The 14,508-nt window shown below is 36.4% G+C and overlaps 2 protein-coding genes across 2 annotated transcripts in view; both read right to left on the bottom strand.

Annotated features, from left to right (window-relative positions):
* Positions 1-17: 17 nt before the first annotated feature.
* Positions 18-4,942, bottom strand: LOC107653947 (protein sidekick-like). Its single transcript, XM_016440808.1, has 5 exons — positions 4,852-4,942; positions 4,077-4,370; positions 3,870-3,988; positions 3,004-3,057; positions 18-315 (listed from the first exon to the last, which is right to left on the bottom strand). Exons 1-5 carry the CDS (start codon positions 4,901-4,903, stop codon positions 208-210), a joined length of 627 nt encoding a protein of 208 aa, XP_016296294.1. The 5' UTR covers positions 4,904-4,942; the 3' UTR covers positions 18-207.
* Positions 4,943-7,649: 2,707 nt separating this feature from the next.
* Positions 7,650-14,508, bottom strand: part of LOC107654028 (sodium channel protein type 4 subunit alpha A-like) — a 49,151-nt gene continuing 42,292 nt past the window's right edge. Inside the window, exons 23-26 of the mRNA XM_016440915.1 lie at positions 12,644-12,781; positions 12,435-12,539; positions 12,031-12,301; positions 7,650-11,232 (exon numbers count right to left, since the gene is read on the bottom strand). Of these exons, the coding sequence (XP_016296401.1) occupies positions 9,932-11,232; positions 12,031-12,301; positions 12,435-12,539; positions 12,644-12,781 (1,815 nt within the window). The 3' untranslated portion in view covers positions 7,650-9,931. The remainder of the gene's footprint in view (positions 11,233-12,030; positions 12,302-12,434; positions 12,540-12,643; positions 12,782-14,508) is intronic.

The raw sequence follows: 14,508 nt of genomic DNA, 5'->3' as shown, positions 1-14,508 counted from the left end.
AACTTCAAGCCTATAAATGTCATAATAATTTCGTGCTTTCCAAATAAAAAAATTTGCTTTATAAGCAATTACTGTATTCACACACAGTGACGTCAGTCTGCCTACATGTGACTTTTCCAGCACAAACTGACAGTGGATTGGATGTAACTGCAAACATTTGTGTCTGGTGTTGATATGCAGATCAATAATCTGATGGATGTGTTTTTCTCACTCTTGGTCTGGGGACTCGACTTCCCACGCTGCATCTGTGTCCCGGGCTAAAGCAGTGATGTCCTCATACAGATCCGCACCGCCACACTGCTCAATCGCCAACCCCTGGACAGCACAGACACAGAGAGCACACAGATGTTTAGCAAAGTGGTAGAAGTCTTGAGAAGCAGTGAGTATTTATTTATTAATTATTACATTTAATTTATTATTATAAGAAATATAAACAAGTCTTCCATCAGGGAAAAGGTCAATAGTTCATTAGTGTTAGTAAATAATTTCAAATGAAGCTGAAGCAGAATCAGTCACTGGGTAATAACACACAGTAGTGTTAAATTGCTAAATGAATCAGTGTTTTTTTTAACGAATCGAAGCAGTTTATTTAACAATTCTATAACTCCGTTGTCAAACAATGTAACGTGCAAAAAGAGTCCCTGAAAACACTAATGTACAAAATTATGTTTTTTCAGTAAAATATCTATAAACATTCGTAAGATACATTTACTTAAGAGGAAAAATGACATTAGATAGCCTTGTTTTCTAAAATATCTATTGAAATTAAGTGACTTTACACTTAAAACAATAAATATCTGCCAGTTGAGTGAAAATGAAAAATCCTTGTTAAATTAAATGTATTCCTCTCATCTCATTGATAGATTTTTTTTTTTTTTTTACTTCATTTTAGGTATAAACTCACTTAATTTTGCTAATTTTGGACACCTACCAAAATTAGTGACTTTATGCATAAACAACAACAACTGCCAATGTGGTAAGAAAAATAAAACTTGTTTTCCCTTTAAATTACGTTTTTTATTTCTTTTAATTAGATTTTTTTTTTTACCCCACTGATTTTTGTATTTTTTATTTTGTATAAGGGTCAAAGACGAAAAAGGGTTTAAGCATAAAAAGTGTAATACTGCTTTAAACTGTTGTTGTTTTTCCCCAAAAAATGTAAAAAGTTTTCTGTTTAATTTAATTGCAATTTTGTTGTTGTTTTTCCGAGCAAAAAATAAATACCATACATTTTTCCCTGATTTACAGAAGACACCCAAACTTGTCAGGCATATTTACAACAAAAAACTATTTATGAAATATTAAAAGACTAATTACTTTCACCCCAAATACTAATTAGTTGTACTTTTACATTTTTAAAATTTGCCACTATCCTAGGTTTTGCCCGTTGGTCAGTAAGAATTTTTTACTCATTTAAAACACAATAAAATTTAATACGCTCCCTTATTCTTTTATATATTTTAATATGTACAAGTCAGAATAAGCATGTTGTTTGAATTTTTACATACATATTGTATTACACTGAATGACAATGTAACATTATTTAATATTTTGACATTTTATTCTCCCAAAACTTATTTGAAACCTTAAAAGTAGACACTTTACTTATATTTAATGTGCTTTCTATGGACATAAAATCACTTTTGTAAATTTATTTTGAAGCGGACATCTTAACGTCTTTGACCCATAAACTAACTTAATTTTGATAATTTTACTAATTTATCAGATTTAACAGCAACAAATATCTGCTAATGGGGTAAGACAAATAAAACTTGTTTTCCCTTTGTATTAAGTTTCTTTTTTTTTGGCAGATATTTTTTCTTCATTTTAAGTTAAAACTCACGTATTTTTAAAAATGTATTTCCGAAAACAAGACTTAATAACTTAAGTAGCTTGCTTCTCAAGTAAAGTCAACCCTGAAACAACATACAGAACTACCACATTTTGCTATAAGTTTGATTGCATCATATAATAATTGCTGTTAATAGTGTTCATCGTCTGTTTTATTACGTCTTAAATTGATTTTTCCGTACTGCTGGTTCGTCTGGTCAGAGGAGAACTGGCTCCCCGACTGAGCCTGGTTTCTCCCAAGGTTTTTTCTCCATTCTGTCACCGATGGAGTTTTGGTTCCTTGCCGCTGTCGCCTCTGGCTTGCTTAGTTGGGGACACTTCATTTCCAGCGATACCGTTGACTTGATTGCAAAGATACTATTTAAACTGAGCTGGATGTTGACATCACTGAATTCAATGATGAACTGTCTTTAACTGAAAAATTTGTGTTTACTATTGTCATTTTGCATTATTGACACTATTTTCCTAATTAATGCTGTTCAGTTGCTTTGACACAATCTGTATTGTTAAAAGCGCTATATAAATAAAGGTGACTTGACTTGACTTAAATGTGTCTTGATTTAAGGTTTAAGAAGGTTTCGATATTTGTACAGGAAAACAAGTCAAAAATACTGAGAAAGAAAATCATTTTTGTGTTGTCTGGCAGAGACAAACAGGGTGATACAAACAGTGAAACGTCCCAGTACACTCTCTGAAAAAAAGGTACAAAAGCTGTCACTGGGGCGGTACCTTTTCAAATGGTACATCTTTGTACCTACATGGTCCCTTTTGGGCTCTTGAAGGTACATGTCAGTCCCTAAATTGTACATTTTATTACCTAAAAGTACAAAAGTGTACTTTTTGAAAAAGGTTCCACCCCAGTGACATCTTTTGTACCTTTTTTTCCTGAGAGTGCACCGATAGACTGTTACATCGATACTCTTGGAACGCTGCTCGGCCAATCAAATTCGACTAGAATTTGGAGAGGTTAGTAATCCTCCAGTTTTTTTTTTTTATTTTTACAAAATCACAAGAATAAATTCATGCATTGTGTATCACAACAGACCATGCGTGTTTTCACTTCCGGAAGTGCATGCAACAGAGCTAAAAACTCAACCAACCGTAAACCAACACAATGACAGTAACAAACTGAGCAAATTAACCAAAACACACCTCATATATGTGATCATCCTCAGGCTCTTCATAAACTGCATCTTCTTTCTTCTCCTGAAACACAGTGAGAAACCGCTGTTAGATGGCGATAAAAATTGTAATGATAAGGTGCTGTATGTAACTGTACTAAAGCATAAAAATACCATAATATGTTTGCAGATATTTAAGAAAAATGTTAAGTTAACATACTTGTTTATCTGAAAAACAATGCGACAGTCAGTTATTCTTCTTTGAAAATGTACATTCCGGGCCGGAAAGTTTGTCTTTGTTTTGGTTTGTGAAACCCGCCCACTGCCAGTTTACCCAATTGTATTTCGGCACCCCGGGTTGCCAGTTGGCGCATTTCATTCATGGTTAAGTGCGCTCGTTCCCGTTGGTGTCTCAATCTGGCAACCTGCGTGTGCGTCAAGTCTGAGGAGGAGGGGCTGGGTGAAAAAAACCCGCTCCAATATTTTGAATTTGGACTGCAATATCTAATTCAACCACTCGGTGTCAATCCTACATACAGCACCTTAAAAGGGTTAGTTCACCCAAAAATGAAAATTAGGCTGCGTTTTACTCACCCCCGAGGCATCCTAGGTGTATATGACTTTCTTCTTTCAGACAAATCCAGTCGGAGTTATATAAAAAATTGTATTTGATCTTTCAAGCTGTTTAATGCCACTCAGCGGGTGTTGCATTGCTTCAGTCCGAAAGAACTTAAATAAAAATCGCCCATCCATAAAAAAAGTGTCTCACACGGCTCCGAAGAAAGTCATATACACCTAGGATGCCTCGGGGGTGAGTAAAACAGCCTAATTTTCATTTTTGGGTGAACTAACCCTTTAAGTGCACAAATCAATCTGTGGAAATGCTGTGGCCCTTACCAGTCTGTAAAACTGAACCAGAGGAACGACGATGCACAAAATCAACAGTAAAGCCTGAAGGAAAATGAAAACATCCTTGACTCTCGATCTCATCAATATAGTCTGGGGTTCAGTGTATCCTGGACAAGAAACAGCGAGAGGAATACATGTATACAGGGCAGGCTAGTGAAGAAAGCAAGTGAAAAACATTGACAAATTGACACCTACTGGACACTTGTAGCTCAGTTCCCGGTCCAAGCGTGCTGCTCAGCTTGCAAAAATAAGTGCCGCTGTCCTTGGTCTCCACTTTCTTTATGGCAATGGAGGCATTTATTTTATCACTCTTCTCCATTATCGATATTCTTTGGCTGTTCTTGAGCTGGTCTTTGTAAGCCTGGTCTTTGAACCACTCTACATGAGCAGACAAAGACGGATTCGACGGCACACAGTATATAATCACAGTCCGACCCGTCTTAACGCCAACAAATCTTGGCTTCTGGAACACGTGGATATTTTCTTCAGCTGAAAAGATGAGATGGATGGAGAGAAAACATGCGAGACAGAACCGGTTTAATATCACAGGTATTAAGGTCATTTTCACGTTACCAGCAGAAGTAAAACCAAGAAACATGCTTTCATTATGAAAGACACTAAACCGCAAGGATTATAAAACTGCATGAACTTCATGAACTGTTTATTGTTAAAAAAGGATATCTGGCAAATGCAAACTTGTTTTGAAGCGATGAGACTTCCTCTTTCACTCACAGATGGAAAGGAAGAACAACACTGAAAACAAGCCTAAGGCAACTGTAATATGCAAACTGTTATCCTGCAACCTTCAAACGTGCAACAAAAATCATATGAATCAATCGTAAACTACTGCTATCCTAACAAATTCCACGCAGAAGCTAAAAAGTGCACCAAATGTTGCATTTCAGTACAGTAACTTATGTAAAAGTCAAACACAACAGCAGTTTTTAAGGTCTTAAGTGGTCATATTTACCTGAGAGGTAAATCAGCGCCATGACTGAAGATCCCAGCAGGAAGTAATGCATGATTCTTGATCCTGAAATGCTCCTCTCCAAGAAAGTGTAGAAGTCAGCGCAGATCACATAGACAGAACAGAAGGAAGTCAGCTCCACCAGAGTGAAGGGTGCAGGTCATGAAGCTGCGATGATACGAATCCGTTTCAGAGAAACATGCAAATCGATACACTCATGCATCAAAAGGTGAAGGAACGAAGTGAATCATCTTAATGCTAAATATAAAGACTGATATAGGCTACTTCACCATGTATGTACAATCGTGATTAATGTCAACCGTTTATGCATCACAAAACCAGATTAATATCAATGGCTGAAAATTACCAGTATGTTTTCTGTTAAGTTTATAGGCATTTCCTTTAACCCTAAAACAGAATGCAATGCAATGTGTAATTAAAAATACATTGGAAACCCCTGTGAAGAATCAACATGAAAAATTTCTAAATATTAACATGGTCAGCCTACATTAGTCTGTATTATTACAGACTTTCTTAGATTGTATCATACGCTCACAAAAAAAAAGAAATTAGCCATTGCAAATGTTATACGCCCACAAAGAGTTAAATGCAAAAGTCCTGTTACATATATTGCCTTATGCAATAAACAATTACTTAAGAAGATTCAGCTGTGCAAATAATAGCTGCTATACTGAAAAATTATGACATTTTACTGACTATAAGTAACTTTGCAAGTAAACTCTTAAAAATAAAGGTTCCAAAATGGGTTTTGCAGCAATGCCACAGAAGTGAAAAAAACGAAAGGTTCCATGGATATTAAATGTTCCTTATGGAACCGCTAATGCCAAAGAAGAACCTTTATTTTTAATAATATGTACATGTCAACTTCCAGTCAGTTGTTTTGAGTGGCCCTCCAGGAGCAATGCTATGTGCACATTGATCTGGATAAATTTAATAACATTTTTAAATGTTTTCTAAAAGTTGCTCATCTACACTGAAAATGCTCACCTTGCTGTGCATGCGCGAAATAGCCTGAATGCTCACTGAGATGATCAGAGATAATAAAGCTCTCACGCTCTCTTTTGACACATTTTATTAACAAATATCCCATCACCCCAACACACCGGTGTGTGTTCAGGTCGCACTTAAAATCTTCACCTTTTGCCACAGGACAGCAAAGGTTGTACAACATTTATTTTTAGCAACATTATTAAAGTGAATAGCAGGCACAACAATGTTGGTACAACCATAGATATGCATTGAAACAATGTGCATCACATGACTAAACATGAATAATGGTTTATACACTTAGGAGAACAGCTTCAAAAAGCTCAATTTTTGCTGGACAAAATGCTGTCTCAGTGTAGATGAAAGTCCAAAACAGAGAACTTTTTTTTTTTCAAATTTATCCAGATTAATGTGGACGTAGCCCAAGACTGGACACCCTTGGTTTATTATATTATATTTTATTTATTACTTACTTACAGTTGCCTGTGTTTTATTGTTTGCCGTTTCTGATGGTTGCCAGGCAGAATTTTGTTGTGTCGCACAATAACAATAAAGTGTCTTTAATTTCAGTGCACAAGTTGGTGCTTTCCATGCGGTGCAGTTTATCACAGTCATTGAGCTGTGTGAAGAGTGTAGCACTCAGCAGCTGTAACCACACTCACTCACGCTCAACTATCAGTTAAAGTCAGAACAGGCAAGGAAGGCAGTACCCCACCCCCCAAAAAACAAATAAAACTAAACAAGTATTATGAAATATGTGGTTAAATGAGACCACATATCAATACCTTAAATAGCCTTAAATGCTCACTCCTCAAAAAGGTTAAAAATAAAGCAGTAAAAGTCACACATCATTATCTGCGACCATCATGACATTTACATTGTTTATGAACCAAAAATAAGGCGGTAATCATTTTAACATAGAAACCAGTAGTTCTGTACACTGTAAAAAATATTTTTGAAGCTGTAAATAAAACAAATATTCCTGGAGTATATTTGAAAAGAAAATACTATTTCATTTTTTTTATACTTCAAAATTTCAAGTTTAATTCAATGTTACTTGCTTGCTATTTCTTTGAATTTTTTTGTAAAATGTACTAGCAATTTTTAGTGTAGCAACAAATAAGTCAAATAAGAACTCAGTGGCCTAAAGAGATGGCCAGTTGACAGTCTGCTAACCACACACACACACACACACACAAAACACTTTACTGCCCCAGTTTCTGATTGACTCAAAAGCTGTGGGAACAACGACTATCACCTAAATAATATCTAGAAACAGTAATGTTTGTGAAAAAGTTGTTTGTCCAGTAAAAGATTTTGTGCTAGTAAACATGGTCAACAATATTATTCTTTTTCCCATCAGTGAATGTGCTTGTGAAAGCTAAATTATCCCCATAACACAAATGCCAATGTATAGATCACTGGATTCCAAACTTATTAAGACTGGTTACCTGAGGTGAAGACATCTCTAGCTGGGGGTAAAAATAGAAGGTGTGAAACAAGAACAGCTATCCGAGCAGGGGCCACTGTGACACACAGAAAGTCATATGGAGCACAAGTCGAATGGAAAAAAATGGTCTTGATAAACACCTCTGGGAAAACATATACACAAACAACACATGATAGCATGCTAAGACTGTAAACTCAACTAAACCCCACCATGAGATGAAGTGTAATACTGAAGAACTGCAATTCAAACCTTTAAAGCATGAAGAGAAGCACATTTATCTTATCAAATTTATTTTAAATGTACATTGAATTAAATGTTGTCAAGTGATGATACAACGAAAAGACCACATCTGAGAAATGCGCTTCTATCTGCAAAGTATATATATATACAGGCAATGAGGCTAGCAAATCCTAAAGCACTGCAATGTCTCTCTCCTTGATAAAAATGTAAACAATAGAAAATTATTTGCATATTAACAATATCAATATGAAACCAAAAGTGCACAAAACTGCCCACAGATTACATACAAACTGATGAGTTTTTTTTTTTCTCAAAACAAAGTCATTCTCATTTGAACATATAGTAAACTAATGCGTTTTGGTAATAAGAGACCAAATCTAAAAACTATACAAGAGGTAAATATAAATATCTCAAAGTGCTTCATTTATGAGTTTTAAGAAATAAGACATTTGCAGTCACATTAAGACTTCAGAGGAAATCCATCATTAAATGTCTCTAATACATACAACTTCTAGCTATGATGACTCACAGGTACTAAAACACTGAACATACTTTGGGGATTATTAACTTGATAATGTTTTAAAATGGCCAATTTTCAATTTTCAATTTTCAATTTAATGAAAGGAATTCAAAGGAAGGTGTAAACATCACAACCATATCTCAGGTAATAAATATGAATTTCAGCTAGATATGAATTAGGTAAGAATCGTGGCATCTACTGGACACTTCAGGCTCTTTTTGTAAAGAAGGGAATCAGTTATAAAGCAGTTACAGGGTAATGCCCTTGCCTGGACAAAGAAAAATAATCTGACGCAACTTTGCAACAGTTATCAGGGGTACTCTAAATTTCACAAATTATTCATCAATTTATTATAATGGATACTATGATGCTCAATTCACATCTGGATATTAGTGCTGTGCTGTCTCTGTGTTAAATACAGTTAAATGGATGGGGTTATTCTAACTAGGTTTACTTAACTTCTGAAATAACTTCTGAATAAGAACATGAAAACTGCATTTACTTTACAGGCTTGGTAGATTTTCAGCAATCTCAAGTGACAATCTAGCTGTTTTGACTACCAGGGCATTAAAAGGAATTGCTACAATTACACAATGCTTTTAATGCTTCAAGTTATATTAATTACAAAATATTAAAAAAAAATGTTTAGTACAGTCACTGGGGACTACAGCTGCACTGTATATGTTTTTCATAGTGGCACATTCCGCTCAAAGTGACTCTGTACACCCCACTGTAAAGGATCAGTTTCTGTTCTACTCGTTCCACCAATCTGTTGTAAACTGGTAAACCATGGACTGAGATTATAAATAGTTCAGTAGACTAAACAGACTCTGGACAGACATGTTTGAGTGATGGTCAGTACCAGCGGTTCTCGTTCCTAATAGTTCTGAGATCTGTGCAGCTAAACATCAGAATTATACTGTAAGTAACATATCAGGTTTTGTAATTCAGTGTTTAAGAAATACTGTTGTGAATTCTTTGATCATTATTGAATTATTAAGTGTCCGGGAGCTATAAATACTGATACATCTTGCAACAAGTATTCAAAAAGATGATTTAGGACAAGGTAAAAACTATGATGAACCTGTAAAATGGGAGCTTGTTGAAAAAAAACTGTGCTTTAAACAACTCAAAGAAATGTACCATTGTCACCACATACCGTAGTCACATACAATAGAATTACTGGGTGTTAGCATGCAGGGGACAAAACAGCTACATTAAAATTGTAATTTCATTTTCACCATGAAAAATTTTCCTCCATACAGGATTTTTCTTTTGCGAACTAGTCCCAGGTTTTTCACCCAAAAGGAACCAAACAAGTGCACAAAGATTCTCTGGACACTAAATATTACTAATTATTCCCAAAAGGCTGAACTTTAAATTCATCACTGCAACAGTGGCAAAATTTCAAAGTGGGTGTGGCCACTTTCACTTAAATGGCTGTAACTCTTGAATGGAATGAGATATTTTCACCAAACTTGGCACATTTGTGTATGGGTTCAGTCTGAGGTCATGTGGAAAGAATTGCAGCACTTAGCCACTTGGTGGCGCTATAACAGGGAAAAAACCGCAAACATATATACGTATAAGGGCAAAAGAACCTGGCTAAGTTATTACAAATATACTGGGACATTTCTAATTGGGATCAAATAAAATGAATCCTAAATTAAACGGGTCTTTACAAAAGTTTCAATAATAAAAAACAGTACTCCCAAGAAATAGCATTCCAATGCTGTCACACTGTAGCAGTCCTGTGTAATCCTTTAAGCCGTCTTGTTTTTGGAGCATATGTTGTTCAGTGAGTGCAGGTGATACTCCATTTTACATCACAAGGATTATCTCAGTCCACAGGCATTGTCCACCAGTTATACTATTGACTCTTTTATTGTTGCATTCTCTGAACTGCAGAGGCCATGCGTCGTGGGTGCAGACCGGAGGGTCACCTCACTTGTGAGCTCCACTGGAAGTATGAGTTGTCCTTGTGGTCGAGGGTAGGTTACGGATACTCTGTGCTGCGTGACTGAGGTGGGCTTGGGCGGCTGTGCATAAGGTGGCATCGGCCTAGCCTGCAGCTCAAGAGCCATGGCGAGTTCTGGATTGCTGCCATACAGGGCATCCATTTTCCTTGCAATTAACCCTTCGGTTTCAGGAGGTTCTTCATCGTTTTGACTCCTGACTTTCCTCTTTGAACGATGCATGAAGCATGCATACCGGATAGCACGTTTGAGGAGATGTCTACGGTATGTTCGTTGAACCGCAGAGGCTGCGCGCTCTTCCTCTTTCCTCCTGAGAGTGGTGTTGATTGGCTCAAAGGAGGCAGATGTGGGATTGTTCATTGTGAACTTGGCTTCAATGCTCTCCTTCATGGCAGCCATCTCAATTGTGTCGCCAAGAACCTCACGGGTAACTGCCAAAAGAATATCCAGACAGTGGACTTTGTCGCCGGTTACAATGGGTAGATCCATGGTGATTAGTTTAAGGCGGTTGGGTTTGGCAATTCGTAAAGGCTCCTGCAAGGCATCGACGAAGTCAAACAAGCGGCTGTACTCAATGAACTGTGTACCATCAACGTCAAACTTTTCCCATGTCTCATCGAACATCTCAAAGTCATCCTCACAGAGCGGGTCTCCACTCTCCTCTTGAGCAACGTTGAAGTTCTCAAGAATGATAGCAATGTACATGTTCACGACCACCAGGAACGACATGATGATGTAACTGCAGAAAAACATGATACCCATGCCAGGATTCCCGCAGTTACCCCGAACGTCTGTACCTGGGTTCTCTATGTCAGGGTCACAGTCTGGAGGGCCGCTGTTCAAAATAGGCAGCAGAAGCCCATCCCAGCCTGCCGAGGTTGTGATCTCAAACAGGCAGATGATGCTGCCGCCAAATGTTTCAAAGTTGAAGATATCGTCGATGCCTGCCTGTTTTTTTACATAGGCAAAGTTAGACATGGCAAAGATAGAGAAGATGAACATAATGAGGAACAGAAGCAGTCCGATGTTGAAGAGGGCAGGAAGTGACATCATCAAGGCAAACAAAAGAGTCCTAATGCCTTTTGCCCCTCTGATGAGACGTAGCACACGGCCGATTCTGGCGAGCCGGATTACACGGAACAAGGTGGGAGACACAAAATACTTCTCAATGATGTCTGATAACATCAGACCTTGGGAAAGAAGAAATATGGGTTATTATAAACTATTTAGTGTAGTTATAGTAGTAAAGTATACACTGGGGCGCACTTACAGAGCTCTTAGTATCTAGTTTATCCAAATCAGTAAAATACACCATAACAAGCTATATTGGCATGATGTTTGACAACGCTAGGCTCATTGAAAAAACTTGGCAGAACTCCAAAAGGTACCAATACAAATAATTCACAGGTTCCATTTGAAATGAACACTAGAAGCAAAATGTCACCGACCATTTTTATTACACAAATTGGGATTACAGGGGCAGATTATGGATTAATAAAGATTTATTTTCATGTGGCTCCTTGCACAATACTATGTTATGACCCCAAAACTCTTGTACCACAGTGTATGATTTGTAAACGAATACATTTTGATGTCTGCATCACATAACCAGCTCCATATCAATGGTTTTTCTGATGTAGTAAACTTGCTCGAACTAAACTCGCACCCAGTAGCACTGCTCTTGTGATGCAAAGCGCTTGGAACACAAGTTGTTATAAAAGCTTAAAACTTGTAGAATCAAGCTTAAAATGGCATGGTTACTTCAGCAAATGCAAGTTTTGTTGTTTTCGGTTAAGTGTAGAGTAGGTTTTTGTGTATGTTGTACATTATTTTCAAACACAATAGAGCATTAGCCCTTTTTGCGTCACTTACTGGACATTTCACTTTGAATGTGCCACAAAACATGCAAGAGGAAACAATGTAATTTTGCAGAAATGTCGCTGCAGGCACTTTTTTTTTTCAATGAGCCTGGGTTGTTCTACACATACCTGCTATAGAAAGGATGACCACAACAAAATCAAAGACGTTCCAGCCAATAGTGAAAAAGTAATGTCTGAGCGCAAACATCTTAAGCACACATTCTCCTGTGAAGATGACGATGAAGAACAAATTGATCTGGTACAGGATATCCTCTTTCTCAGCACTCTGGTCATCTGTCTCTATCATCATGGTCACCATATTGAGGCAGATAAGCACCATGATAAAGATGTCAAAGAACTGTTTTGTTATGAAGTCAAACACCACACCCTGGATCTCATTCTGTTAGGAGAACAATGTAGTGGATTAGTTTTTAAAAACCTCAAGTGATCTAATGCTGATATTCAAAAAAAAAAAAAAAAACATTTGTTGAAAGTCAATTAGTTGTTATTAATGTAAGTCGAATGGTTCATACCGATGGCCTAGGGATAGGTTTTGCAGGTTTTTTGGAACCCAACTTCTTCATGGCATTGTAGTACTTTTTTTGCTCCTCTGTCATGAAAATGTCTTTCCCTCCAAAGTGCAGAAGAAACAAATATGAATTATTCTTTGTGGTAAAGAACTATCCAAATGTGCAACACAAATTTAAATAATTTGGAGTTTAGTTAAAGAAGATATGCTTATCTTGGACTTCTGCTGATTGAAGTTGTCAATGATGACACCAATGAAGAGGTTGAGAGTGAAAAAGGATCCAAAAATGATGAAAATAACAAAATATAGGTACATGTAAAGGTTGATCTCATATGATGGCTGCTCTTCCACCTAACACGGAAAATAATCAATGAATGCCACAATAAAAGTAAGTCACACTGAGTAAGTTTTTAACTCTAAACTAGGGCTGTCAGTTTAATGCATTAACTTAATAAGTTATGAAAAATAACGTGATAAAAATATTTTAACGCAGTTAACGCACTGGCCCCACGTCCTGCATGCCATCTTATATTTCATACAGTTGACTGTTGACAAATATGATGCAGGGCAACAACCCCATTAAATAAGTTATTCCCTAAATTTCAAGATATTGGGGCAAAAATGCCCCTTTATGAGTTTTTGTCTCTTATTTATATCATATGAGTAATATCACACCAGCAGCAAGAGCAATATCACACGAGTGCTGTTTTTGTCACAAAGAACACGAGTACAACTCATAGACTGTAGGCTATAAGGTGCAAATGTGATTTTATACAACAGTTCCGTAAACAAGACGTTTGTTCAATATTGCCAACATAAATATTACCTATAAAGCCACAGGAGAACTGTTGTGCGTCTGTGAGTAACACAACGGTGTTTAGTTTCTGAATGAATTCACGTGAACGAATCGTGTGAACCAATGATTCAAAGGCCCATTCATAGAGAGAGCCATTTACTGAATTCCTGAATGAATCAGCCGTTTAAATGAATCGAATCGAATGAATAAAGACATTTACAGCCACCCGCTGGTAGTTTTAGTTTCTTCTTTTTATAAAAAAAATTTAATAAATAAAACACATTAAAGGCATAGTACAGCAAAAATAAATAAATGAATAAATACATTCTCTCATCATTTACTCACCCCCATGTTGTTTCAAACCTGAATGACTTACTTTCTTTTGCACAACATAGAAAAAGTATTTTGAATACTATTGGTAACAAAGCTATTTCGGTTACCAATGACTTTCATTGCATGAACAAAAAAAAATACTGAGATGTTTCTAAAATGTTCTTCTATTATGTTCCATACTTTATGTTAGGCTGTTGTAACCTAAACATTTAACACAATAATAGCTTTAAATTATCTTTTGGGGGTATTTTCCAAATTTAGTTTAACCCTCTAAGCGCTAGACTAAAATGACGTCATGTTCCTATTCAAAGTGTTCGTGCAAATAGCAGAGCAAGTGAGCTATCGTGTCATTGATGCGGAAGCAGTTCAGTTCAGAGCGTCTGAGTAAATTGTGAGATTTGTGAGAGAAAATCGCCAAATGGCTAATAAAAAGTTGTACCGTGAGGATGTGTTGCAAATGTTATTCGCCGATTCTGACTCTGAAGGGGAATATTTGCCTTTTGGAAATGACGATCGGTCGTCTAATAATCGACATTTTGTCCCAAACCTGTATTAATTTCTTTCTTGTGCTGAACACAAAAGAATATATTTTGAAGAATGTGAGTAACCAAACAGTAGCTGGTCCAAAATATCATGGAAGTCACTGTGGACCAGCAACTGCTTGGTTACCCACATTCTCCAAAATTACCTTTTATGTTCAACAGACGAAAGAAACTAATTCAGGTTTAAAACAACTTGAGTAAATGATGGTATAAAAATGAAACACTATGACAGATTTGAAAGATAGATGACAGAATTTTCATTTTTGGTTAACTATTCTTTTAATGTTAAAACGACAAAACAGAAAAAAATCACTCACTGCTCTTGACTGATGAACTTATCATCAGTCAGTTGCTTTAAAAAAAAGTATAATGATGTATATAGTGTATATAGTGTTTTATTTTAATAT

The sequence above is a fragment of the Sinocyclocheilus anshuiensis genome, unplaced genomic scaffold (assembly GCF_001515605.1).
Source record: "Sinocyclocheilus anshuiensis isolate Anshui unplaced genomic scaffold, SAMN03320099.WGS_v1.1 scaffold454, whole genome shotgun sequence".
NCBI lineage: Eukaryota > Metazoa > Chordata > Actinopteri > Cypriniformes > Cyprinidae > Sinocyclocheilus > Sinocyclocheilus anshuiensis.
This window is presented reverse-complemented; position numbering and strand designations above follow the sequence as displayed.

Bases quoted from the DNA above. Each gene is read 5' to 3' on its own strand.
- LOC107653947 (XM_016440808.1), bottom strand. From the start codon at position 4,903: ATGCATTACTTCCTGCTGGGATCTTCAGTCATGGCGCTGATTTACCTC. The intron at 3,058-3,869 runs GTAAGGGCCACA...ACTGTGTTTCAG, and splicing joins TGGTTCAGTTTTACAGACTG to GAGAAGAAAGAAGATGCAGT. The intron at 316-3,003 runs GTGTGTTTTGGT...TGTGCTGTCCAG, and splicing joins AGGATGATCACATATATGAG to GGGTTGGCGATTGAGCAGTG.